The following is a 27816-nucleotide window of genomic DNA, read 5'->3' as shown; positions in this document are numbered from 1 at the left end:
GATGTAGAGGTGGTCCACATCATTGACAGCTTGGACTAGTCTCAGAACACAGAGGAACTAAATAAAGGGCAGGCTCTTTTTTCTTAGACTGCATTCCTTTAAAGTGGGGAGTGACATCCTTGACATGTTCTATAACTCTGTGGTGGCCAGTGTGGTGTGCTGGGCTGGTAACATCACTTCAAGAGAGGCCCACCGAATCAACAAGCTAATTAAAAGGGCAGGCACAGTTGTAGGACACATTCCCTAGAGGTAATATAGGAGGAGAGCACCAATATGAACAATGCTGAACATCCTCTCTCTGTGACACACTAACAGTGAGGACTTTCAGCCAATCAATTTCAGCAGAAGTGAGTCAAGAAACACTATGGGGGCTCCTTTATACCAACAGCAATACGCCTGTACTGCGCCTCACCGTAACTCTGACAGCCAAATCAGAAGTTTTCTTTCTTTTCTAATTTTCTTCTTTGTTCTGACCAAAGTGTGTGTGTGTGTGTATTTACTTATTTATTTACTTACATATATACCTACCTATTTATGTATTTATTTACTTAAATAAATAAATGGGCAGGCGCTTCATGCTAGCCACTTCGCGGATCTGCCACTCGCGTATGGAGAAGTGGATGTACAATTTAAACACATTTAATTAATGTTATTTTGAACCTAACTATTTTACATTACAGCGAGTAATTAACCACAGTAAAAAATAGTATGATGTAATAAATTGAAAGAAAATTATGTTTCATGTTGCGTTAGAGGTATTCATTGCGTTATACGTATTTGTTCCATTTGGCTTTGAAATTAACATACAAATACTTTTTAAACTTACACTTTTACTGTAAAACATCAGTAAACACAATTTTTTGAATTAACTTTTCGTCAATATTGTATTGAATTTTGATTCCGTGTTTGGACTTGCATCGTGACAACGCAACGTGTAACTGCCCGTGACTGAATAGCTTTTCTGTCTCTCTAATAAATAAACCGACTTTTTCGAATGTTTGTCCCTGTGATTTGTTAATTGTCACAGCAAAAGCTATTCTAACGGGAAACTGTAAACTTTTTAATACGAATGGCATATCAAGATCTCCTTTGGTGTCTAATGTTATCCGCGGAAGATGTACTATATTACCTTTCGTCGCCTGTTACAATACATCCTTCTGTCAACAGTAATTCGGCCGGTGGAAGACCAGATGGTGTTAACAGTCGTAGATATTCTTCATGATATTGTAAGTTTATGTTTTCATCTTTAGCACCATCACCACCAACTGTTTTAGCATAGTTTATTGATATGAATTTAAGCAATTTGCTGTGTAACCGATCAACAATTTTTGTGTTAAGTTGTTTAACTTCATCATTTCTCTGTGCTAGGATTGCCCGTGTACTCATTTCTGTTGATAACCCTTTGGGATGAAATTCTTAGTAAGATTTGGATATAACAAGTCTTCTTTTATTGGGAACTTAAAGTGAGGAAAACATAAAAATTTATATGAGCTCAGAGTGCAGGAACTGTGTCTGACAAAAGCATTCACACGAATGAGAGGTGAGAGGACCGCAGGTGTGGGCCGTTAACCAGAAATAGTGGAGAGGAGGGCGGGACTTGAAAAAATCTCTTGGCAATAGTCTTATCTCAAAATTTTCTTTTATAATAGAGAGATAATTTTGAGATAATTTGGTCAAATCGGATAAGCAAGAAAATGAATCTGATTGTGATGTTTGGTATAACCCAGAGGTGGGCAAAGTCATTCCTGGAGGGCCGCAGTGGCCGCGGGTTTTTGTTCCAACCAAGTTGCTTAATTAGAAAACTATCCTTGCCAATAATTACATTTCATGGCTTATTAGTGCTTTAACTCTGCTATGTCAAGTCATTCTCATATCCTAGATTTTTTTTCCATTCTAAGGATATCATCCAAATACTTTGAAGTGTAAAATGGATGGGTAATTCTCAATCCTTCACTTTTTTCTCTTGTCTTTCCTTCCAAGTATTTAATTAAACCAAATAGGGCACGATAAATACACACAGATGTAAAGGGTAACAAGCAAAATGGATAACTGCTGGTTTCTTTTGTCATTTGCATCTTATTGCTAATAAGGAGCAATTAAAAACCGAGAATGCAGCTGTTTAAGACTTATATAAGCAATAAGGGTTCAAAATCTTAATGAGGGAGATAACTAAAATGAAGCAGAAGTGTTTCTAGAGCAATAAGTGCTTCTTATTAAGCAATTGGGTTGGAACAAAAGCCTGCAGCCACTGCAGCCCTCCAGGAATGACTTTGCCCACCCCTGGTGTAACCAATTTTAAGTCTGAGCAAAATCCACAGTAGTAATAGGTTTGTAAACATCAAAATATTAAACCCACTTCTAATGGTGAAGTCAGGCCTGCTTTTCAAACTTGCTGCACTTTTGATCTTGAATCAGAGTGATAAAAATTCTGATATTCCTTATAACACAAGCAGCTGGAAATGCCATCCAGTTTTTAAATAGCAGTATGTGTTAAGTTTTCACGCTCACCGCTAGATGCTTCCGTGGGAGAGGGTTCTTCAGATTCAAGTATGAGATCTTTGCAGGCAAGTCCAAAATCTCCAATTCTGACATGACAGTCGGGACTGTGAAGGAAAATGTTTCTGGGCTAGAAAAGACACATAGAAACACACACACACACCAATAATCACTGACAGAATAACAACTGATGGGCTGTTCCTCTAATGGAACATGCTAGAAAAACTGAGCACTTGTGAACTTTCTCTTAGGTTTAGAGATAAAAAAAGACCTTAGAGCTGGACCCTTGTCCTTGCAGATGTGAATGTTTACTGTCCTTTATGGACAGTAGACATTCACATCTGCAAGGACAAGGCCAAGCATCACACTTCAGTCACAATCCATGAAATCAGTGAGACAATCCCACAACATAATCATGTATACTGTGAAATTGGTCATATACTGCATACTGCACATATCAACAACCATGTAGCAGTCACAAAATGCAGGAACCAATTATGACAGAAAATGTAATTTCTGAAAAACCTGAACGTATTAGAAAGTAGTGCAACAAAACCTGCACACTGCAGGATAATCAAAATAAAGAAAAGGCCCTTACAATTAGGTTGTTAAAGCACGTCACTATGAAGCTATAACTCCTCGATCATCACAATGTTGACAACTGGTTTGGCTGCTTCTCAATAATTAGAATTCATTGTAAGGCTGATGGTGGTGCAGCTGCCTCACAGCATGGAGACCAGTATTCACATCCCGAGTCCTCCGTGCGTGGAGACTGCCATGTTCTCCCCATGTCTGTGTGGGTTTCCTCCCACTGTCCAAAGTAATGCAGGTCATGTGCACTGGCAATCCTTAAACTGACCTGTGTGTGTGTTTAGTGTTTATGATTGTGTGTGCCCTGTGATGGACTGGTGCTCCGTCCAGGATTTGTTCCTGCCTTGAACCCTGTGCTAGCTAGGATAGGCTCCAGAATCCCACTGCGACTTCGTTCAGGACTAAATGGATTAGAAAATGACTGACTGTATGGCTGGTATACATCTTTCTTACTAGAATCAAAATAATAGACAGATATTTCAACATTTTTCCCCAAAGAAAAGGTGCTTGTGCAATGGGATTGAAAGTACTTGATAGACACCATAGTTTCAAAATACATTTTTAAAAAACTGACTTGACAAGGGATAGTTTGGAATTTGGTCCCCTTCGGTTTTCTGGGTAGTGGTTTTCACCTTTAGCATTTTGCTACTAAAAACAGACCTGAGCTCTCAAAGGCAAGAATAAAGCTGTAGTTTTTATTTTTTTCCCTCCCAAACATATATGTGTAATAAAAAGGAATACACTTTCTAACTTCACTTTGAGTTAAATCAAAGCCCTGCAAAGGCAAACCACCACTGTAGCAGACTGAAATTTAACACTTCCAGCCCTGACAGATGATCTGGAAATCTCAGACAATCAAATAATGAGATCATATATCCATTCACTTTTTGAATGAATTTTGCCCCGTACAGAATGGATTCATTATTCTCTTAGGCTTCACTGAAAAAAGGCAACATGGAAGGTCGAAGCCTTTAATTATATACTTCGACAGACAGATGTTTTTGTCTCCAGCACTTTGTATATGAAATCTGTTGCAGTAATCATTATGCACCTATAATACAATTTACCGATGTCTCTGCTTATACCCCTTTTCCTGTCAATCATGGAGAATTCACTGCATCCACTGAAGAGGAGCAGCTTCAGTGACAGACTGCTGTCACTGTAAATGGTAACATTATACAATGTTATTGACTGTTATACCTGCCTCGCACTTTTTAACTTGCACTGTGTTTTTATCACTCTTTAATTAATATTGTTTTTATCAGTATGCTGCTGCTAGAGTATGTGAATTTCCCCTTGGGGATTAATAAAGTATTTATCTATCTTAAAAATACTGTTCACATACTGTTATGGTATTGGAGGGATTCTATGATAAAAAGGAATTATAGAAGATACCTTCAAGTCTCTGTGCATGACTCCCCTGGAGTGAATGTAATGCACCCCACAGAGAATCTGATGGAAGATGCTCATTGTCTGTTCAGTGTCAACCCGGCAGTACTGGTCTAGGAGTCAAAACACAGATGAGCGGTGATTATTCTTTGGACCCCAACAAACAGCACACTTGGCAGCAGACAAGAAAAAATGAAACGTTAACCAGTTATAACATTTACAATTTTTTATTTCCTTAATTTATTATTATTATCTGGCTACCTGCAAATCAGCTGAAGGTAAGAAGTTCTTTTACCGACAGCTCTTTCAGTGTCTACTACTCTGCATTTTAAATAAATGCCTCCTTTGGGGTGAAATTTTTAAAATTTTCCAAGGCTACCTTTCTCTCTTGTATTGCACAGTTGCTCTCAAGGACCATACGGACAAAACAGACTACTCTGTAGCCCAAAATTTTGACCCTGGGGTCCCAGTGTTTTTTATTTCCCCAAAAACCCCCACCCCCACCCTGTGCTACAGTTTGCACACAAGTGCCACTTGCTGGTTCAGAGTAAGAGAAATATCTGAACAGACTGAAGCCAGACTAGCAAACAAAATGACCAAAGCTTAACATTGCTTACCCGGGCAACATCACATGTTCATTCTATCTACTGTCACATAAAATGGAGTACTGTGCGCTTCTACAGGGGGAGACTGATGGGTGGGGCCTGACTGAGACTGGAAGTGCCGCACCACACAAAGGTGAATCAAAGGCTTGTTGCTTAACTCCTGCTTTGTTGGCCTTTCTACATAATTTAAGCACTAGGAATTGTCCACCTTGAACTAAGGTGACAAGTCAGACATGACAGCATTGATGTTTACAACCCAGCAAGGAGTTCCTACAATTTTGGAATCCAATCTGACCCAAAATGAACAAATGCTCAACTTACAATAGCAGGGATATCAATAGGGTAGGATGATGGGTGGGACAGCTAGCAATAACAGAGATACCATTTGAAAAGCACAAATATTTGCTTTCCTTAATCCATTCTACAAAACTACCCAGGCAATGGAGGGTACTTTGGCTAGTATATACTGTATTTATTTTACGCGTATATTTTAACTTACTTAACTGTGAAACCTCTCCATCTTGTCTTAAATTCCTCTTCAAAATCCATTCCTGTAAAGAAGTCTCACAAAGCTGCATTTGAATGTAAAGCATGAGAGGAATTTGCACCTTAAGACAAGGAGAAAAAAAAAGTCATCCCTGATTATTCTAAACTGCGGTGTGACAAAATAGAACAGACAGTTTTCACGAGAATGTGATAACTACCTCCGAATTTCTGTGTAGGCACATCTCCTTCTGAGGGCATCTCTCTGTCCATAGTGTGCTGTTATCTTCAGAAAACCTTTCCCAAACCCCTTCCTCCAAATGTGGCATCTCACTTGCATTCTGGATGGCACTACTCTCTGCCTTGCAAGATCCAATGTAGGTGCATGGAATGAAGTCTTCGGTGTTCAAAGCGAGGTTTGGGCAGCGTCCCGACAAAGACAGCTGCTTAATCTTCAACTGCTGGGATTCTATGAAGTCTACCAGGCTGTTCTGCTGCCTTTCAGAACTGGGTGAGGCTTCTTTATTACCTGAAGGACTGCTGGTGTCAGCAAAAACAACCGAGGAGCCACTATAGCTGGAGTCCACACTGCAAGGAAGGTAAACGTAGTATGATGTATTTCTGGCATGATCATTCATGTACCGTTTTATTCTAACTTATAGATACACTGCTTCCATATTAACTGGATCAAGAAGCTGCTGCTGTTTCTTCTCTGTTTTTAATAACCCATCACGTAAGAACATTTCAGGAGACACTGACTTGGCAAAACCTAATTGTAATCTTGTCCAGAAGAGGTGTGCTGCTAATTGTTAGTTTATTTATTGTTCTTGAAATATCCATCCATCCATTATCCAACCCGCTATATCCTAACTACAGGGTCACAGGGGTCTGCTGGAGCCAATCCCAGCCAACACAGGGCGTAAAGCAGGAGACAAACTCCGGGCAGGGTGCCAGCCCACCGCATTCTTGAAATATCACTATCCAAAATCCTACTAACCTCTGTATTTAGACCAATGGACATCAATGCATGAGACTTCAGTACTAGTGAAGTGATCTGGGGCATTTTAAAATTTTGCTTGGTCCATGTACTGGACATAAAACCCACCCTGCTTACAATACATGCAAAAGAACTGATCAAGGACATGACAAAAAAAAAATATCACACATAAACACAATTTCCATGATATGCCAAAACACACCTCTGGCAGTCCTATGTGTTTCATCTTGTGACTATGAAAACAAGAAGCTTGTTCTGAATTAAGTTTCCATGAACACGTTAGCTTACTTGTGGTCCAATGGCTTCTCTAAAGCAGGCAAGTTGGGATTAACTGGAGCAGCACCTGCACGTTTTATAAAAGAGAGACAGGTTTGTTTTTTTTGAGATTTCGTTCTAACTTCCTAAAATTAGAAACAGAGAGTCATTCTGGATTCTGGCTTAATGACGCCAACAAGCAGATTACATTACTATGCACTACATGATTTTAAAGGAATACTCCACCTAAAAACGACGTTTAAACAAATATTACTTACCCCACATAGTTTGTAGTGCTGGCCAAGAATTTTATTATTATTATTTTTTTAATCTCATGTTTTTGTGGAGAAAATTACATATTGAATATTCAAACTCAATGGGGCCCCGCGGTGACCAATTCTGGAAAACGGCAAACGATGTGAAAAATATTCACGGAAAAATGAAAAATAATTCTCGCATAACTTGTGTCACATATTCCACATGTCCGATATCCATCTGAGTGGTCAAAACATGCAAGATGTGTGCATTTTTTGCTAAAATATTATTAACAGTTACTTCCTGACAACTCTACATTGAATGTCAACAGCAAGGATGTCATTCCCACAATGCTGTGCGTTTGAATTGAAGACTTGAAGTGACATTTAAAAAAATATATAATTTTTGGGTGGAGTAGTCCTTAAAGAAATTAGATTATAAAACCTGAGAATTACAGAATGTGTGACTTTGGAGAAATAACAGCATTGATTTAAATTCCTTGCTTACCTATGTTGAATGATAAGATGTTATGCCTTTACATCTTTCACTGACAGCAACTCAAGAATATTAATTTTAAGAATCAAAATGTATGTATAAATGCAAGTAGTTTTTCAAGGATGTTATGGATCAACAATTTATGTCTAGAAAAACACTGAAAGGACACTTTTATAGAGACAGATATGTTTAATATAAAATATGCACAGCACATGAGAAATCACAGAAAAGTGATAGAGAATATGGCTAGCCTCGTGTATGTAAAAGAAGACAAAAGGTGTTCTGCAGTATCGTTTTATATTTAGACAGAAGAATTACCCGTTAGTGAGAGTATGCAAAGCAAAAGACTTGCTCCAAAACACAATGTACTTTGTAATTCACAGCAGTGTGTTAAATGCAACACTTCAGATAGGATCGCTAGAGATAGGAAGAGAGAAAAGAAGACGGGGCTCTGTGAAAGAGACATTCTACAAAAAGGTGCTCTGCAATTCTCAGAAAGCCTGCTTCTACATTTGAATGTTACAGGGAGGAACATAGTGTGTGACTGCTGTAACAAAGAGGACTGCATTTATAAACCAAAAGCGAGATAAGAATGAAATATGTCCATTATGTTGAGAGAGGAAAAAGAGAAGCAGAGGACAATCTGCCTAGTATGATCTATCAAGGTTTGGCTTGCAGGAATGTGGCATGTCAAGGGAAGATGGACTGTGCAAACTTCATCCATCCGTCAATTAACTTTACTTACAATATGAATACTGTAACATTTAGAGCTTTTGAAGTTACAGAAGAATAAAACTCATATTCAGAACATTTTGTCAGGGCTGGTATTCAAGAAAAGGGGAAAAAACTGTAATCTCCATTGTGCTACATCAAGACACAGTAAAATGTTTTGCGTCATAACCGTGACTCTGTACAATATGTTCTTCCCCTTTAAATCCCAGACAGCAATTCTCACGCACAAAACGTGCAGGTAGAGGCTCACCGTTAACTGTTGATGGTTGAACATGTTCCATCCATGCAGTATGATAGCCAACAATATTGGCATTTAGGAGACTTGCTAGCACCTTGACTTCTCTGAGAACCTGCAATTATACGAGAACAAAAATGGAAGTAATTTGGATAGATCAAAGTTCTCATTTTCTTGCTCAAACATTATTATCCCAAAATGTGTAAGTTGCTTTTCCTTTTTATTTTTAAGATCATATAGATCACGGTTTCTTAAACTATGGGTCACGTGATGTCTGAATTTGAGTAGCGCCGAGTTGTGAATCATAATAGTACTGAATTGGAAAAAGCCGCAAACATTTTGTGCAATGCCATCGGCAAGAGGAAGCTGCCAACCGATCACCAGGAGGACAACAATCAGCAGCGATACTCCAAGGGGGACTCTCCCCACCCCAGGATGACAATCAGAACTGATTCTACAAGGAGGATGGATCCCCTGGATGTCACACCACAGAGATTGTGGGTCACTACGATACAAAAAAAAAAAAAAAAAAAGCAAACCTGGGTCATGAGAAAAAAGTTTAAGAACCACTGCTCTAGATTATTCTTCAAAATGTGAAATATCTATTACTTCCCTCTTTGCCGATGCCAACTTCTTGCTTAATGCCTGCTGGTCTCCAATTTGTTTAATTTCCTACTTAAACAAATCTTACGTTTTTGCATGTAGGGATCTGAACCTTTTAAATTTGTTTCAAATGACCGGTTCAATTTAAGTCAAATTCTCCCAACATTTGTCACTTTTGTCCAATTCTGAATTTAAATAAAGAGAATCTGACCTTCATACAGTCTTTTCGGGTTGCTTTCCTGAAAGGAATTTTTTTCACAGCATAAAACTGGCCATCCAGCTTGTTTCTCACCTACAAAAGGAAGAAGCATTAGAGCCAAGCAGTTACACTTTCACATATTTTTCACACGGTTGAATTAAAACAAGAAATACAAAAAGTGACATTTAAAGGAATAAGCACTTGTAGCAATTACACACACTTGCTGCTAGGATGCTGTGACAATCGCAAGCACTACCTTGAAAACTTTCCCATAGCTTCCTTTACCAAGCCCGGCCAGCTCTTCAAACTCAGTGAGATATCGAGAGGTTTGAGCTCTAAAAAATCCTTCTACTGTCCTACAAAAGTGCAAAGTAAAGAAAATGATATTTCCCCCTACTATAATCTCTTGCTCACCTAATGAGGAAGCAGTATTTAATTACCAAAAAAAAAAAAATGAGTACACAAACCTTGACATATGGCTTTGAGCGTCAGCACCAGTTCCACGCTCCTAGAAGAGATAAGTGAGAGGCTCACAGCAGAAAGAATAGGAAATGTAAAAATACAGAATGGTGAGCACAGCAAATACAAACATGAGCAAAAGTAATGACGTGAACCATCTGGAAAGTGCCATCTTACCTGTGGCGACAGTGTGCTGCTGGCAGCCTGTAGCAACTCAGCAAATGCCCTGTTATGCTGGAGTCTCACAGTGCTGAACTCGTCACTGTACACAAATGAGGAAATGAGGTTCATTGAAGCCAGCTTCTGGCAAATCACTGCAAAGTTTACAAGGAAAAACGAGTCAAACATGAACATTGTATCCCCTCACGTGGACAACTATCCCATTTCTTAACATACTATGCTTAACATGCACTACGGGTAAATTAATGGAAGGAGTTAAGAATAGGATTGAGCAACACCTGGCAAGACCAGTCAGCATGGGTTCAGAAGAGGGAGGTCATTTTTACCAACATGCTGGAATTCTATGAGGAAGCAACAAAAGGATACAACCAGAGTGGAGCATATGAGATTATTGATCTTGACTTCCAGAAAGCATTTGATCAAGTGCCACATGAGAGGTGGGCATCAAAGTAAAAGAAATGTGAATTCAGGGTGTAGATGGCTGTAGAATTGGCTCAGACACAGGAAGCAGAGGGAGATGGTGTGAGGAACCTCATAAGAATTAGCTGATGTTAAAAGTCGTGTCCAGCAGGGGGCAGTGCTAGGGACGGTTCTATTTTTAATACAGTGATCCCTCGCTATATCGCGCTTCGCCTTTCGCGGTTTCACTCCATCGCGGATTTTATATGTAAGCATATTTAAATATATATCGCGGATTTTTCGCTGCTTCGCGGGTTTCTGCGGACAATAGGTCTTTTAATTTCTGGTACATGCTTCCTCAGTTGGTTTGCCCAGTTGATTTCATACAAGGGACGCTATTGGCAGATGGCTGAGAAGCTATCCAGCTTACTTTCTCTCTCTCTCTTGCGCTGACGTAGGGGGGTGTGAGCAGGGGGGCTGTGTGCAGCTGCTTCCTGAAAGGACATGCTGCACGGAGCTTCGCACACTTAAAAGCTCAAAGGGCACGTATTGATTTTTTTTATCTGTCTCTCTATCTCTCTCTCTCTCTCTCTCTTCCTGCTCCTGACAGAGGGGGTGCGAGCTGCCGCCTTCAACAGCTTTGTACCGGCGGTGCTTCGCATACTTAAAAGCCAAAAAGCCCTATTGATTTTTTTTTTGACTGCTTGCTTTGCACTCCTTTGAAAAGGAAGATATGTTTGCATTCTTTTAATTGTGAGACGGAACTGTCATCTCTGTCTTGTCATGGAGCACAGTTTAAACTTTTGAAAAAGAGACAAATGTTTGTTTGCAGTGTTTGAATAACGTTCCTGTCTCTCTACAACCTCCTGTGTTTCTGCGCAAATCTGTGACCCAAGCATGACATTCTAAAAATAACCATATAAACATATGGTTTCTACTTCGCGGATTTTCCTATTTCGCGGGTGGCTCTGGAACGCAACCCCCGCGATGGAGGAGGGATTACTGTAAATACAAATGGTTTAGGTAAGAAGTAATAATAATAATAATTCATTACATTTATATAGTGCTTTTCTCAGTACTCAATTTGATGATGATCCATATTACTAACCGAGAATAAACCGGATATGGACGCAGGGACACGGCGATGGGACCATGAGACGTACTGCGCAGGCGTGCATCTCATAGACCCGCAAGCGAAGTCGTATCCACCGTGAACGAAGGAGTCACGGACCAAGAACGAAAGAGCTCAACTAACGTGAATGAGAAATGAAGTAACAACTCACCCATAACTACCACTAACGACACAACCACACAAAAAAGAGGATTCTGCGCTGCACATAAGTCACACGTAAGAGGCTACGGAGGCCCCACAGGTCCACAAAAATAGTACGGAAGCCGCAGACGTCACCGCCATATTGTGTGTGGCACTACTGCGGAGTGAAGGCGCAGGCGTCACCGCCATATTGTGAGTGGCACTACTGCGGAGTGAAGTTAGGAATAATGTGCTGCTTGGGATTGTACAAACCGCTGAATGCTTTACACCAAATTCAAACACAATACAGCTCAACGATACAAACACGAGCCCACCTGGATAAGATCAATGAACGCAGGCGCCTACAATGCGCGTCTGAAACTGCGGAAGCAAAACAGGCACGGGTTCAAAACGAACGAGCTCACTGACGGATATACAAACACGAGCCCGCCTGGATAAAATCAATGAACGCAGGCGCCTACAACGCGCGTCTGAAATGCCGCGGGCAAGGCTCCAAAACGAGTGAGCTCGACTAATGTATTTCAGGATACCCAACGCCGGGGGTAGGCGAGCGAAGCGAGCAGGGGGCAGAGCCCCTTTGTACCAAGATATGTGGATTGACAGATAATCAAGAATCCATTGAATCATCACAGAGGGACTTGGACAGACGACAGGCTTGGGCAAATTTGTGGCTGATGAAATTTAGTGTTAGTAAATGTAAAGAATTACACATAGGAAATAAAAATGTTAGGTTTGAATTCACAATGGGAGGTCTGAAAATCGAGAGTACACCTTATTAGAAGGATTTAGGTGTCATAGTTGACTTGTCACTATCAACTGCCAGAGAGTATTCAGAAGCCATTAAGAAGGCTAACAGAATGTCAGGTTATACAGCGCCTTGCATGTGTGGAGTACAAATCCAAGGAGGTGACACTAAAGCTTTATAACACACTGGTGAGGCCTCATCTGCAGTTTTGATCTCCAGGCTACAAAGAGGACATAGCAGCACTAGAAAAGGTTGCAACAAGGCTGATTCCAGGGATAAAAGGGATAAATTATGAGGAAAGATTAAAACAGCTGAGCCTTTTCAGTTTAAAAAAAAGAGATGAAGAGGAGACATGACTGAAGTGTTATTATTATAATTATAAAGGGAAGTAGTACAATGGATTGAGACTGACTTTAAAATGAGTTCATCAAGAACACGGGGACACAGTTGGAAACATATTAAGGGTGAATTTCACATAAACATTAGGAAGTTTTTCTTTACACTGCAAACCATACACACATGGAATAAGTGAGCCAGTAATGAGGTAGACAGTAGGGACTATAAGGACACTCTAAATTCGACTTGATTTTATTTTAGAAGAATTAAGTGGATAGAAATGGTCAGCTTTGTTGGGCCGTATGGCCTGTTCTTGTCAGAGAGTTCTAATACCACTTCAAAAAATGTTGCCTGCCTAACTTCCCTGTCTGTTGTATGCTCTTTTCATTAAGTCCACAAAGTTATTTCAAAAATAAAAAAAAGAAAATCTGTAGCAACGAATAACTAAATACTGCTATGCTTTTCCTTTAAAATTCCAAATAACTACTGCAGTATTTAAAATGTGCAACATATATGGCAACAGATTGTGGTTCTAAAAATAAGCAAATTTTTAACGTGTTCTGTTATCATTTTAAAATTAGCCCAGAGTACTATTGTTCACTCTCCTCTAGAGTGTTTCCTGGACAAATACCTAAATCCTGCAAATCAGCGCAATAATTTTTTCAAATAGGAAAAAAAGATACAGTGCCTTTGTATTCACCTCCTGGAAGTTTCCAGCATTATATGGTTATATAACATTGCATCACCATGGATTTGATTATTAATTTTTTTTTAACACAAATCAGCTGAAAAATATTCCTAAATGTCAAAGTGACAACAGATCTCTGCAAAGTGGTCTAAATTAATTACAAATATAAAACAAAAAATAATTGATGGGTTAAGTATTAACCCTTTTTAATAGGACACACCTAAATCATCACTGGTGCAGCCAACTGGTTTCAGAAGTCACAGAATTAGTTCAGTGGAGACCACCTGTCTGGGGTTTCGGTTCACTGTAGTATAAATGAGGAAGCCGTGTGTGAGTCGATACTGTGCATTAACCTAAACAATGAAGACAAAGGAACACTGCTCGGATGGTAAAGCACGAGTCAGGAGATGGAGACAAGAAAACGTCACTGAATATCCAGTTAAATCAATCATTAAATGGAAAGACTAGGACATAGATGTAAATCTAGGACAGGCTGCCCGCAAAGACTGAGTGATAATGCAAGAAGAAGAGGCCGCCAAGAGACCTATGAGACCTCTGAAGGAGTTACAAGCAACAGTGGCTGACATTGGAGAGACTGTGCAGACAACAATGGTTGCCTGGGTGCTTTACCAGTTGCTGACAGAATTCTAAGGCACATTGTAATGAAGGGAGTAAAGGCAGGTTTTTAGTCTTGATTTAAAAATATTAACCAAGTGTGCTTCTCTTAAACATAATAGCAGGTCGTGCCAAAGATAAGGTGCATGGTAGGTAAATGCCCTGTGACCAAATGATTTTTTCTTAACTGAAAGAAATGACCAAAACAGTAGCATTAAGAAAGCGAAGAGGGCGTACCAGAGTGTGTGGGGTAATTAGCTCAGCTAAGTAAGGTGGTGCAAGTCCATGACACGCCTTATACGTTGTGGCCATCAGGGGGCGCACCAGCTCCTCAAACACCTGACAACAGACATAGGCACAAGTCCAGCAACACACATGGCTTTATTGTGATGTGGGAAACGCTTTCCTTTCGTTCCCCACCACCAATACACAGTACAAAGCACAATATAATCAAGCACACAGCAGTTTGCCTTCTTTTCTTTCTCTGTTTCTCTTCCTCTATCTGTCTCCTTCCACCTCCACTCCTCTTCCAGCAAGCTTTGCCCTCCACCTCCCAACTCTGGCTCCCAGAATGAAGGCAGGCGACTCCTTTTAAGTAAGTGATCCCCTGTAGTACTTCTGGTGTCCTGAAGGCTTGGCCTGGAAGCACCCAGTGAGTAGGGCTCCCTATTCCCCACAGCACCCCCTGGAGGCACCCACAGCACCCTATAAGTTTGAGTTATAGAACTCCAATTCTCATGAAGCCCTGTGGACAACCGTGGTGCTGCCACAACCACGGTGGACTGCCATCTTGTAGCGGGGCTACATAGTAGTAATAGTGTTGTCAGTGTTAGTACCATGTGCGTCTTGTTTCCATCGTCCCGTTTGCTGTTTGTGTGTCAGTGAATGTCGTCCCCGTAAAGGGAGACGGATGATGGGAGGAGACCGCAGCTTCAATCCTGGAAAACACCTGTTTGCTATTAATCAATTACATCCATCACAGGACTATTTAAGCAATCAGGAGGGAACAGAAAAGGAGGAAGGAGACGAGAGAAAGAGACTTTTCATTTTCACGACCACGAGCCATCTGTACCTGCTGTGTTCCACATTGCGCATTTTCATCCAGTTTGTTTTTCAATCCGCCGGACTTACTTCAATACCCTCATCATGAGAGACCCCAGGGTTGGACTTCATCATCCACCACGCGCCGAGGATTCACGGTGAGACTGCTCCATTTTGTTCCGGGAAAATCAAACGACTCATTTATCGCTAGTTCAGTCAACCGTATTCAGGACAGTTTTTATAACCGGACTCAAGTTTACGGTCATTTCATATATCATTCAGTTTTTGTTATTTGTGTTGTTTGTTATATGTTACAAGGGCAAAGGAGGGTTTATTGTGTGTGTGTGTGTATATATATATATATATATATATATATATATATATATATATATATATGGCATTTTTGCTTTGGTGGGGGGATATATATATATTCATTGTGCGTTTGTTTTTTTCTTGTTATTGCTCATTTAATATAATTACCTATTTTTACATATCATCTGTTTTTTGCGTGCTTGATTAAACCGTCGATTATGGGGAAAATTTTAATTTGTTAGAGGTACGGCTTGTTATTTAGATTCGGCTCAGTAATTTATATTGGCCACAGGGCTTGGAGGTGTAGCTGCCGGCCGGGTAAGGGGTCAGCCATTACAATCTATTGCTCCAAGGGAAATAATGCCCTACACACGTTCACTCGCCAGGTCCTTCCACCATGGACGTGGCCCGGCTGCGTAAGGGCCATGGCCGTCTGCCACAAAGTTAACACAAGAACTTTAAAATCAGCTCTTGCTGTACTGGTAACCAATGAAGAGAAGCTAGAATGGGTGTTATGTGCTCAAATTGTTTTGTTTTTATTAAAGCTTAAGACCTCTAGTAGCATAGCTGGGAATACCAGAGAAAAAGGGCATTACAATAATCAACTCTAGAGAAATAAATGCATGTATTAATGTTTCAGCATCACAAAATGACAGGATAAATCTGATTTTTGTAATATTACTAAAAAGAAAAAATGCTGTCTTGGTAATAGTCGCAAGTCCTCTACTGACCTTTGAATAAAGCACGGGAGCGCTGGGGGTCCTTTTCATAAACATAGCACAAGTGCTCGAGCAGAGAGCCGAGAAGCAGCTGGTTAGGAATTGCAGCAGAAAACTCCTGAATTGCCGAGTACTTTTTGCCTCCCATGATGACATGACAGTCTTCTGACAGATCAGTAGCTGAAACATTAGAAGGAGACATTTGCAGAATATTAGTACTTCTTGCCACATATTAAGGATGACCTTCTGTTCAAGGTTCAGAGCCAAGTCAACCATTATGCCATATGAGGTCACCTTATTAGTTAGCCCAAGATTACTGCATATGTCAGCTCTGACCAAAACCTCGGTTTCGTTTTTATAAAAATGGAAATTGCCTACGAATATGAAACTCAATAGAAAAGTGAATTATAATCGAGCACATTGAGATTATCCTATTGCTTTCTTTTGCATCAGAGAAGTTGCATCATCAAGATTTCTTTATTTGTCACATACACCGTTATACACATACAATGTGCAGGGAAATGTCAACCTGGTGCACTACTCACGATTATGCAAAAGCGAGTGAAAAGATAAGAAATGAAGAGAAGAAGAAAAGCAAGCAAGACTAAAATAGAAAATAAGCACATCGGCCATTTACACAACTGAAATATATACATTTGGTATTCTTACCATCTTTCAGAATCCCAAATAACAGGCTAACAATTTTGTCCAAATCCATTCCTAGGACAGCCCAAGTTGATCATGTCCCCTCGGTGTGGATAAATAAGAAGTTACAAGAATAAAAATGCTGATCAGGGTAGGAAAAGAGACAAACGAGAAGAAGTCTAGCAGCTTGTCTTCGGGTAGTTCCTGGCTCCCAAGCAGCATCTGTTTATGCACAGGCCTGATGAGGTAGGGTGTTGCCAGTGTGTCACTTATCTCACGCTGCAACTGGCAAATGCTGGGGTGCGATGGGCAGGTCAATGTATGTAAACAGTTCATCTTAAGGATCCTCATTTTATAACGGACTCACTATGTATGGTTCAGAATGATAAACTTCTGTAATTTATATACAGGTGCATCTCAATAAATTAGAATATCATCACAAAGTTAATTTATTTCAAAATTAGATCATTTTCAAAAGTTAATTCAAAAAGTGAAATTAATATTTTATAGATTCATTACAAACAAAATGATAAATTTCAAGCGTTTATTTCTCTTCATTTTGCTGATTATGGCAAAAATTCAGCATCTCAGAACATTAGAATATTGTGAAAAAGTTCCATATCGTAGACTCCTGGTGTCACAACTCCACTCAGCTAATGAACCCAAAACACCTGCAAAGGGGTCCTGAGCCTTGAAATGAGCTCTCAGTCTGTAGGCCACACAATCAGACTGCTGACTTGACAGTTGTCCAGAAGACAGTCATTGATACCCTCCACAAGCCACCAAAGGTCACTGCTAAAGAAGATGGCTGTTCACAGAGTGCCATACCCAAGCAGATAAATGGAAAGTTGAGAGGAAGGAAAAAATGTGACAGCAGAAAAAGGAACACAAGCAAAAGGGATAAGCGCAGCCTTGAGAGGATTGTGAAGAATTTGGGGGAGATTCCCAAGGAGTGGACTGCGGCTGGAGTCAGCGCTTCAAGAGCCACCAGACACAGACGTGTGCATGCGGGACATGGGCTACAACTGTCACAGCATTCCTTGTGTCAGGCCACTCCTGAACCAGAGACAACATCAGAAACGTCTTACCTGGGCTAAGGAGAACACGAACTGGACGGTTAACAGCTCAGTGGTTCAAAGTCCTCTTTTCAGATGAAAGTCAATTTTGCATTTCATTTGGAAGTCAAGGTCCCAGAGTCTGGAGAAAGAGTGGAGAGGCACAGAATCCAAGTTGCTTGAGGTCCAGTGTGAAGTTTCCACAGTCAGTGATGATCTGGGGAGTCATGTCATCTGCTGGTGTTGGTCCGCGGTGTTTTATCAAGTCCAAAGTTAGCACAGCCGTCTACCGGGACATTTTACAACACTTCCTGCTGCCCTCTGCTGACAAGCTTTATGGAGATGTTGATTTCATTTTCCAGCAGGACTTGGCATCTGCCCACACTGCCAAAAGTACCAATAGCTGGTTTAATGATGTCACTGTGCTTGATTGGCCAGCAAACTCGCCTGACCTTCTCTATGGGGTATTGTCAAGAGGAAGATGAGAGACATCAGAGCCAACAATGCAGACGAGCTGAAGGCTGCGATCAAAGCATCCTGGGCTTCCATAACACCTCAGCAGTGCCACAGGCTGATCGCCTCCATGCAAAAGAAGCCCCGTCCAAGTAGTGAGTGCGTACATGGACAGACTTTTTAGTAGGCCAATATTTCTGTATTAGGAATCATTTTTTTTATTGGTCTTATGTAATATTCTCTGAGATACTGAATTTTGAGTTTTCATTACCTGTAGGCCATAATCAGCAAAAAGAGAAGAAATAAACGCTTGAAATATATTGATCTGTGCGTAACAAATCAATATAATATAGGAGTTTGGCTTTTTGAATTGAATTACTGAAATAAATTAACTTTTCGGTTGACTTTTCACCCACTGCCACCAGGAATTGGCACAAGCAGCCCTCAAAAGGGAAAAAATGGGTACTGAAAATATATTGATGGAATATAGTGGCAAGGGACAGACGGACCAAATAGGACTCCACTCATAGAGAGGATCCCTCACTGGTGATTGGAAGGCCCAAACAGATGCTAGTGACAGGACGAAGGGATCCTAACTGAAATGAAAAATGCAGAAGGAGATTCTGCTGCAGCAGTAAAGGTGAAAGCGAGCTGGAATTGGACTCATTAGAGGCTTGAAATATTTGTCCAGGTTGCTGCTGGATGACATCGGGCAAACTCCAGATGGGACAAGTGGGAACCTACCATCTACAAAATAGGGCAAGCTGCCTTTGAGGCTGTCACAGGTGCCCTCCTCATTTAAATATAGAGTGGTGTCACGAGTCAACTGAGCACACTGGAGCTTACTAATTTAGAGGCTCCATAAATAAGGAGGAATGGAAGGGGGACCGAAATAGCAGTCTCATTATGTGGCTTAAAAGGGGCTTCCTGTCATGGATAGGGGTTGTGTTAAAGGTTCAACTGAAAAGGAATTAACTCAGACAAAGCACTGAAGGATACATAACAGAGGCCTTGGTTTTCGATGGCAGGGAAGCAGTCAAACCACAGGGCAGCTGCTGAGCAGCAAGTTTGTATTCGTCTTTAAGTTTTATTTTATTAACTAGCCATGGGAACTCTCACAGACAAGTAACTACTTCTTCTTCTTCTTTCGGCTGCTCCTGTTAGGGGTTGTTGCCACAGCGGATCATCTTCTTCAATATCTTTCTGTCCTCGTCATCTTGCTCTGTCACACCATCACCATTGTGAATTTCCCATTGGGATTAATAAAGTATCTATCTATCTATCTATCTATCTACCTGCATGTCCTCGCTCACCATATCCATAAACCTTCTCTTAGCCCTTCCTCTTATTCTCTTACCTGGCAGCTCTATCCTTAGCACCCTTCTCCCAATATACAATAGCAAATGCACAAAGCAAAATACTCAGTAGACAATGTTTTGAGCATTATTGTAGAATCGGACTCTGACTTGGTGGACTCTGATTTTGATGCGAGTGATCTGGAGACCGAAAACAAAAGTGAGGTACCTGCATCAGCTGATCGGTCCCCAGCTGATTGTAGTGCTGAACACGCTCACGTAGTGGACACATCTACGGCAATATTTGCCTGGGAGGATTATCCAGACACAGATCTGTGGGAGGTAAGCCGGCTACTGGATTTCACCATACGATGCAGCGTGCTAGCGGCAGTGACGTGCGGTGAGGTTCATGGCTGGTGAGGCACGGACTCCTTCAGAGTCAGATTTACAAATATATGAACCTTAAAGAGTTGCTTATTCACTATTCAACTGGCAGCCTGCACATTGACTACTGGTTATGTTTCATATCTCATCAGCATTCTTTACACACACATACAGCAGGTAAGGTACATATTTGGCTAAGAAGGAACGTTACATTTATAGAAGCGAGACAGAGCGCATTTGCTCCTCACCCTCCATGTGTTCCAAATTTGCCGTTGCAATTCCACAATTCATACTCATTCAATACAAATGAAAGTATTGAGTGGTGTACAAAAAAAAATGGATTTCAATTTGACCTTAATTGAAATATTTAGTTTTTTTACAAAGCATCTTATTCTGATGCTTTAAGCAATTTTGGTACTTGTGTACTGAACGGACGGACGGGATGACAAAGGAAAACAGAAGTGTTTTAACATATTTATTGGAATAAAAAAAAATACGAGAGAAATTTACAGAAATTGGAATAGTATAAAAATACATACGTACAGTATCCAAATATTCATTTCTGGGGTTTAAAAAATAGAGATACAAAGGTCGTGGCACCAAATGTGGAGAGGGGAGGTTGCATAAGGTTTCCCCCGTCGGGGACGTTTCACTACCATCCCGTCCGTTTAGTACACAAGTACAGCAATTTTAATACAGACTGTTCAACAAAGGGATAACAAGAAAAACAAAAGAATATTTTATTTAAGGTCAGGATTTAGTTTTTAAATATTGGTCTGTTTTTTTTCTTAGTCTGATCCCATTTTTTTATAAAATTGAAAACCGTTTATGGTTTTACCTTTACTTGTAAATGAAGTCCATGCGCCTATCCTTCGCCACGAAAATCTCCATCATTTTCTTCTAAAAGTCCCTCCTTATTTTCCTTTAGTTTTAAAAATCTTAATCTCTTTATTTTGGCAGTCAGTTGGAACAAAAAATAAAAATAAACAGACTGCTGCAGTGCACTTGACTTTCTGATGTCGCTAACTTAGTGGCGTCTCTGCGTAGAACAACAGCAGCAACGAGCACCTGTTGGGCTCACATGCGCCCCCTTCAGGGTGGCACGGTATTATCTGCCTCGCCTTGTGCTTTTTCACTGTGGTTTTATGTCCGATCAGCAAGATAGATAGATAGATAGATAGATAGATAGATAGATAGATAGATAGATAGATAGATAGATAGATAGATAGATAGATAGATAACTTTATTAATCCCAAGGGGAAATTCACATACTCCAGCAGCAGCATACTGATAAAGACAATATTAAATTAAAGAGTGATAACAATGCAGGTATACAGACAGACAATAACTTTGAATAATGTTAACGTTTACCCCCCCCCCGGGTGGAACTGAAGAGTCGCATAGTGTGATGGAGGAACGATCTCCTCAGTCTGTCAGTGGAGCAGGACGGTGACAGCAGTCTGTCGCTGAAGCTGCTCCTCTGTCTGGAGATGATACTGTGCAGTGGATTCTCCATGATTGACAGGAGCCTGACACTACTTATGTCACACACAATCATTAAAGATCTTAGCCAGACTGTGGAATGTCAGGGTGTATAATAAACATGTCTGCAAACATTATATTGGCGACATACACAGAGACGGCGACAGGCACGCGCCAACTGCACGCATCAACCCCATGTGTGAGGGAGAGCGCAGTCCGAGGAGAGGTGAGACTCGTTGCTGCCGCACCTCACATTTCTCTCCTGTATTTGAACAGGAAATTCAGCGATTTTGACTATAAAAATAATCAAAATTATAGGAATCACACAGAAAACAAATTTACTTAATGTTATCATTATTAGTTTTTTTACTTTCCATGATGACCTGCCTCCCCTGACCGCACGTCCCTGGCTAATGGACACTACGGATCACCAGCCATTCAACTACTTCAAGCTGTTCTTTTCCAAAAAGTGCCTTTCAGCTTCTGAGTGATGAAACAAACAAGTATGTGAATTCACATACTGCAGCGGCTCATGGAATATAAAACTGAGTGACATGGATCATAAATCTTTATTTTATGTTGATTTATGTGTGAAATCATTGCTTTGTGTGCTTTTTACTAAGTTGTTAGGAAAAAATATTCAGCCTTGGGCCAAAACAAAATAAAAAAAAAATTAATTAGCCCTCAAAGAGTTAATTATATGGCTTGTTAGTGCTTTCCACCTTCCAGGACAAAAGTTGTTTTCGCTTTCCAACAACTTTACGCATATGTTTTGTGGTCCTCCCCTTCTCTCTCGTTTATTTCCAAACATTTTATTAAGACAAGACACTTCATGATGTGAGCACACTGGTTTACATGGACACAGCTGGTGGCTCCTTTGTCATTTGCAACGCATTATTAATTGATGGCTGGTTAAGAAGACAGGCGGCAATTAAAATGAGAATGCAACAGTTTAAAAACTAAAATAAGCAATTAAGGGTTCTGAACTGTAACAAGCAAGTTAACTAAAACTACCCCCCCCCCCCCCCCCCAAAAAAAAAGTTGTGCTATAAGTAAATAATCAGGTTCTAAATAAGAAACTGGTTAAGGGTGAACACCTGCAGCCATTGTGGACCCCCAGGACATTAATCGAGTACCCCCTTTTTTAGACTATTTCAAGGTCAGTGATGATGACTATGGTGTTATTTTTGATGTTTTTCTAGTGATTTAGCCCTCTATTGACCTCTATTCAGAGACTGGAAAATGAAACGTTTCCATTACAAAATTAGAATATTTATAATTTAAACATCGAAGCACACATTTTAATATTTCAAATATCTGACGCAATCATTACTGTTTATTACTTTATTATTATTTCATCATCATCTACACGGAATAAATCATTAAATTTTCAGGCAGAGCTGCAGACGTTTTACATTGTTAAAACTTGCCTGCCAGCCACTATCCAACCTGCTATAATCCGAACTACAGGGTCACGGGGGTCTGCTGGAGCCAATCCCAGCCAACACAGGCCGCAAGGCAGGAAACAAACCCCGGGCAGGGCGCACACACACACACAAACACACACTTGGGGCAATTTTGAATCGCACCTAACCTACATGTCTTTGGACTGTGGGAGGAAACCGGAGCACCCGGAGGAAACCCACGCAGACACGGGGAGAACATGCAAACTCCACGCAGGGAGGACCCGGAAAGCGAACCCGGGTGTCCTAACCGCAAGGCAGCAGCGCTACCCACTGCGCCACCATGCCGCCCATTGTTAAAACTACTATAATAAAATTAAATGCCATGCATTCAAAGTGCAAACAAAAGAACGTTCGATTAGCATTATATTGCGTGTCCGTTTTATATTTTATTGTTACTGTAATCTGCATAAGGTGCCCAAATCGGACAGCTGTGCGCATCGCTCTGTGACAGCTGCTCACGCGCTGCTCGATGTATGAAAGAACTAAAATAAACGATTAATGGAAGTCCTACCTAAAATTTACTTCTCGCAAGTTCCTGTTCGTGCGCTTCGGAAAAAGGGTAGCAAGCGCGGACCTGCGAAGATAAATCTTCACATAACTCGTGTGGCGAACGATGTTCTCGCAAATGTGCTCAGCACGGAGCCCGTCCCCGTCGAAGGCCCCGAAAGTTCTCCAGGCTCCCCCCACCCCTTTTGCTTGAGCGCCACACTCACTCACCGTCAAAGTGCGGCTCGTCGTCCTCCGGGAAACTCAGCTCAGGCGACACTTCGACACCCCTCTCGAGGAGACGGTGGCGAACTGACACTGAGTGAGCTCGGTTGTGCTCACCCATAACCGTCCCCCTTTCCAGATCCAATGTCAGAAATTGTGAAAGTCACGGCATTGCCAGCGCTAACGCAGAGACAGCTCAAACCTCGCACACAACGAGCGGAGCGTCAATTGCTAAGGCAGCCGCGCGCGTGCACGGAAGTACCGCCTACTGTCTAGGGACTCTCTGCAAATCGCGTGTGTGTTGACATCCGTAAACTGTTCGGCGTTTTCATTTTTTGTCAGTGAAAAACTTTACAGGTAAAGTAAAAACTAAATAATAGTGTCATGTCATTTTCAATTATGCTTAATCCAATCCAGTTTCACGGGGGGAATGCTAGAGACTATCATAACTAGATATGGCACAAGGAAGTATTGAAAAATGTAGTCTTAGAATTGGAAATCTCTAAGTATTAGAAAATTATTACTAGCACATGAGAAAAGTAAATACTATATTTTACTAAGCATTAAGATATAAGAGTTGGGATTAAAAAGACTTATGCCTACATATTTTTTATTGTTCTGTACTAGGGGGCTCCTCCCCCTGCTCACTTTGCTCGCCAACCCCTGAGTTTGGTTAACTGGATATACAATTTAAAGAGATTGTTATTTTCATGGGAATTGTTACATATGCGTTATTTTTAAAACTTCAGTTAAAACAATATTTGGAGTTAACTTTTCTTCAAGATCGCATTGAACTTTGATTTCGTGTTTGGCCTTACATCGTGACAACGCAACGTATAACTGCCCATGAGTGAATATCGTTTCTTTCTCTCTAATAAATAAACCGACGTTTTTGAATGTTTGTCCCCGTGATTTGTTAATTGTCATAGCAAAAGCTGTTCTCACGGGAAACTTGTAAACATTTTAATACGAATGGCATATCAAGATCTCCTTTGGTGTCTAATGTTATTCACGGAAAATGTACTACATTACCTTTCTTATTGTCTGTTAAAATTTTACATGTTAGAATTGTTTGACTAATTTTTAATACAACTAATGTTGTTCCATTGCATAGTCCATCACTCAGACATAAATTACGCAATAACATTACAATACATCATTCTTTCTACAGTAATTCGGCTGGTGGAAGACTGGACGGTGTTAATGCTTGTAGATATTCTATGGGATATTGTCATTTGATGTTTTCATCTTCCGCACCATCACCACCAACTGCTTCAGCAGAGTCTATTGATACGCATTTAATCAATTTGCTGTGTAACCAATTGTCAATTTTCGCATTCATTTATTTGACTTCATCGTTTCTTGCTGCCATATTTAGATGAATGGGTGACTCTAAACTGGATCTTCGTAAGTGTGTGTGTGTGTTCATAAGTAAGCCCTGTGGCAGACGACCAGGGATCCTGCCCCACCGGGACGTGTGGAAGAAGGACGGACCAGGAGAGTGGCACTATGTTTCCCTGGGTGTAAGAGGGCAGCCCCTCTGGATTCCATCAGGGTCACGGAGATGGATTTGGGAACCACCAGGGGGTGCCTTGATGGTCCTGGAGCCCTGGAGGACAGCACTTGTGCCACACCAGGAAGTGCTGCCGAACCAGGAACTGTGGAAGACCGTCACAGAGCACCTGGAGTACATCCAGGGTGTGATTAAAGGGGCCGCCTCACTTGATTCGAGATCCAGAGTCGGGTGGAAGAGGACGGAGCTTGCGAGGAGTGGAGTAGAGGCGGCAAGAGAGTGAGAAGAAAAGGACTGTGAGCTGTTCTTGCGTTGGTTTGTGTAGTTGTGTAAATAAACGTGTGTGCTTTTGGATATCTGGCTGTCTCTGTGACTGTCAGTGTCCAGGCATCTTTCACAGCCCTTTAATGGATTGGTATCTGTCCAGGTTAAGTGCCGGAATGCACGTCTAACAACGTGTAGTTGTAAGTATGGTGTGACTTGAAAGAACCTCATGGTAAAAGTCATCCTTCCAAAAAGTCTCTTCAAAAAGTCACGTCTTGTCGCAGGATTAGTCTCATTTCATCCCAAGATGTTTTTTATCATAATAGAGAGATGAGCTAGAAACCATGAATAGTTCATTAAGTCAAAGGTTAGACGTGCAGCAGAGTTGGAGAAGGATGTGCCCATTGCTTAGAGAGGGAATGTGAACTCTTTGACTGTGAATAATAGCAGCAAGCGCTGAGCTAGTGGAGAGTAAGGATAGGCCTTGTCAAACAGCCATAATGGACAGTGAGGGGTTTGACACCCCCTTAGCTAAGAAATATCGGTAGAATTAATTAGAGGCAAGATTAGAGCAGTGAAAGGATAGGAGTCAGATGGGCATAAATAATGGCTTGTATGATAATAATTGTAATAAATGTAAGAGATGCCCATGGCTGCCCACTCATTGCATCTCTAGTGGGTCTGTATGTGTGCCATACAATAGATTCTGCTGCCTGTCCTGAGACTCCGAGTGCCTTCATTGGGGCTGAGGGTGCCACGCCAGTCTGTTTCTACAGCAGCAGCAAACTAATAGTCCATCGTACGGTGAACACACACACGTACACACATCAGCATTTAGCATTCACCTAACCTGAGTGTCTTTAGATGGTGGGAGGAAACCCACGCAGACATGAGGAGAACATGCAAACTTCATGCAGCGAGGACCCAGGATGCAAAACCCGGTCTCATTACTGTAAGGCAGCAGTGCAATCGCCTAAAATGATTAATGTCACAAACAGAATGGAATCCTAATAAAACCCTGATTGTTGTTGTGCAGAGCAAACAAAGAGTTAAAGTTCTCAAAAAATCAGGAGTGCGCTCCCCTCGACTTTATCGTATACTGAGATAAGGAAAAGGTCATCAAAACCACTTCCAGTTGCGCAGTATTTCTCAAATATTATATCTCTTTGTTTCTCATCATATTGATGCAAAATCATTTATCTCTATTTATAATCAAACTTTATATTAAAATGATATTTTCTTGCGGGCGGCACGGTGGCGCAGTGGTAGCGCTGCTGCCTCACAGTTAGGAGACCCGGGTTCGCTTCCTGGGTCCACCCTGTGTGGAGTTTGCATGTTCTCCCCGTGTCCGCGTGGGTTTCCTCCCACGGTCCAAAGACATGCAGGTTAGGTGGATTGGTGATTCTAAATTGGCCCTACTGTGTGCTTGGTGTGTGTGTCCTGTGGTGGATTGGCACCCTGCCCGGGATTGGTTCCCTGTGTTGGCTGGGATTGGCTCCGGCAGACCCCCGTGACTCTGTGTTCGGATTCAGCAGGTTGGAAAATGGATGGATGGATGGATGGATTTTCAAACTTTGGGAGGTCGAAAACAGTGGAGAAATGTTTTCATCATTACATATGCATTACCTCGATTATGTGCAATGTAAAAAGAGTTATAGTCACCTAGAAACATAGAAAAAGTGTTAGTATTATATAATATTTGTTGCAATAAATTGCTATAGGTAAAACCACATTTGACCACATTTAATTATGATAATGATGGCGGAAATTTTAAAAAATATAACATTACTAGGGGGCTTTTGCCCCCTGCTCGCTTCGCTCGCCAACCCCCTGGGCCTGCGCTACATGCTAGCCTCCTTGCCTATGGGGATGTGGATATACAATTTTATCAGATTTTTATTTTCATGGGAACATATGCATCAATGCAACGTATAACTGCCCATGATTACATTTTGTTTCTTTCTATCTATTAAATAAAACGACTTTTTCAAATGTTTGTCCCAGTGATTTGTTAATTGTCTTTGCAAACGCTATTCTAACGGGAAACTGTTAACGTTTTAATATGAATGGCATATCAAGATCTCCTTTGTTGTCTAATGTTATCCGCGGAAGACGTACTACACTACCTTTCTTGGATACATCCTTCTTTCTTCAGTAATTCGTGCGGTGGAAGACCAGACGGTGTTAATGATTGTAGATATTCTTCAGGATATTGTAAGTTGATGTTTTCATCTTCTGCACCATCACCACCAACTGCTTCAGCAGAGTGTATTTGATACGCATTTAACCAATTTGCTGTGTAACCAATCAACATTTTTGGCGTTTGTGTTATCGTCTATTTACCCTTTTCTTTGTCAAGTTCGTTATTGGATTGGTCTACTCCCACACCCTAAATAATAACACACACATACATAGATTCACACACACTCAGACCCTAACCACAACA

At 40.9% G+C, this 27816-nt stretch overlaps 1 protein-coding gene across 2 annotated transcripts in view; it reads right to left on the bottom strand.

The window, feature by feature from the left end:
* The window catches only part of eif2ak1 (eukaryotic translation initiation factor 2-alpha kinase 1), a 28043-nt gene extending 4231 nt beyond the window's left edge, over window positions 1–23812 (bottom strand). Inside the window, exons 1-12 of one of the 2 annotated variants that reach the window (XM_028814205.2) lie at window positions 23600–23812; window positions 16115–16282; window positions 9972–10108; window positions 9803–9843; window positions 9592–9691; window positions 9348–9428; window positions 8549–8648; window positions 6850–6904; window positions 5786–6152; window positions 5581–5689; window positions 4483–4589; window positions 2509–2626 (exon numbers count right to left, since the gene is read on the bottom strand). In XM_028814205.2, the coding sequence (XP_028670038.1) occupies window positions 2509–2626; window positions 4483–4589; window positions 5581–5689; window positions 5786–6152; window positions 6850–6904; window positions 8549–8648; window positions 9348–9428; window positions 9592–9691; window positions 9803–9843; window positions 9972–10108; window positions 16115–16282; window positions 23600–23714 (1498 nt within the window). In that variant the 5' untranslated portion in view covers window positions 23715–23812. Of the gene's footprint in view, window positions 1–2508; window positions 2627–4482; window positions 4590–5580; window positions 5690–5785; window positions 6153–6849; window positions 6905–8548; window positions 8649–9347; window positions 9429–9591; window positions 9692–9802; window positions 9844–9971; window positions 10109–16114; window positions 16283–16771; window positions 17049–23599 lie in introns of those variants that run through there. The other variant, XM_028814206.2, reaches the window with a different exon arrangement.
* Window positions 23813–27816: the final 4004 nt, after the last annotated feature.

The sequence above is a fragment of the Erpetoichthys calabaricus genome, chromosome 11 (assembly GCF_900747795.2).
Source record: "Erpetoichthys calabaricus chromosome 11, fErpCal1.3, whole genome shotgun sequence".
Classification (NCBI taxonomy): domain Eukaryota; kingdom Metazoa; phylum Chordata; class Cladistia; order Polypteriformes; family Polypteridae; genus Erpetoichthys; species Erpetoichthys calabaricus.
This window is presented reverse-complemented; position numbering and strand designations above follow the sequence as displayed.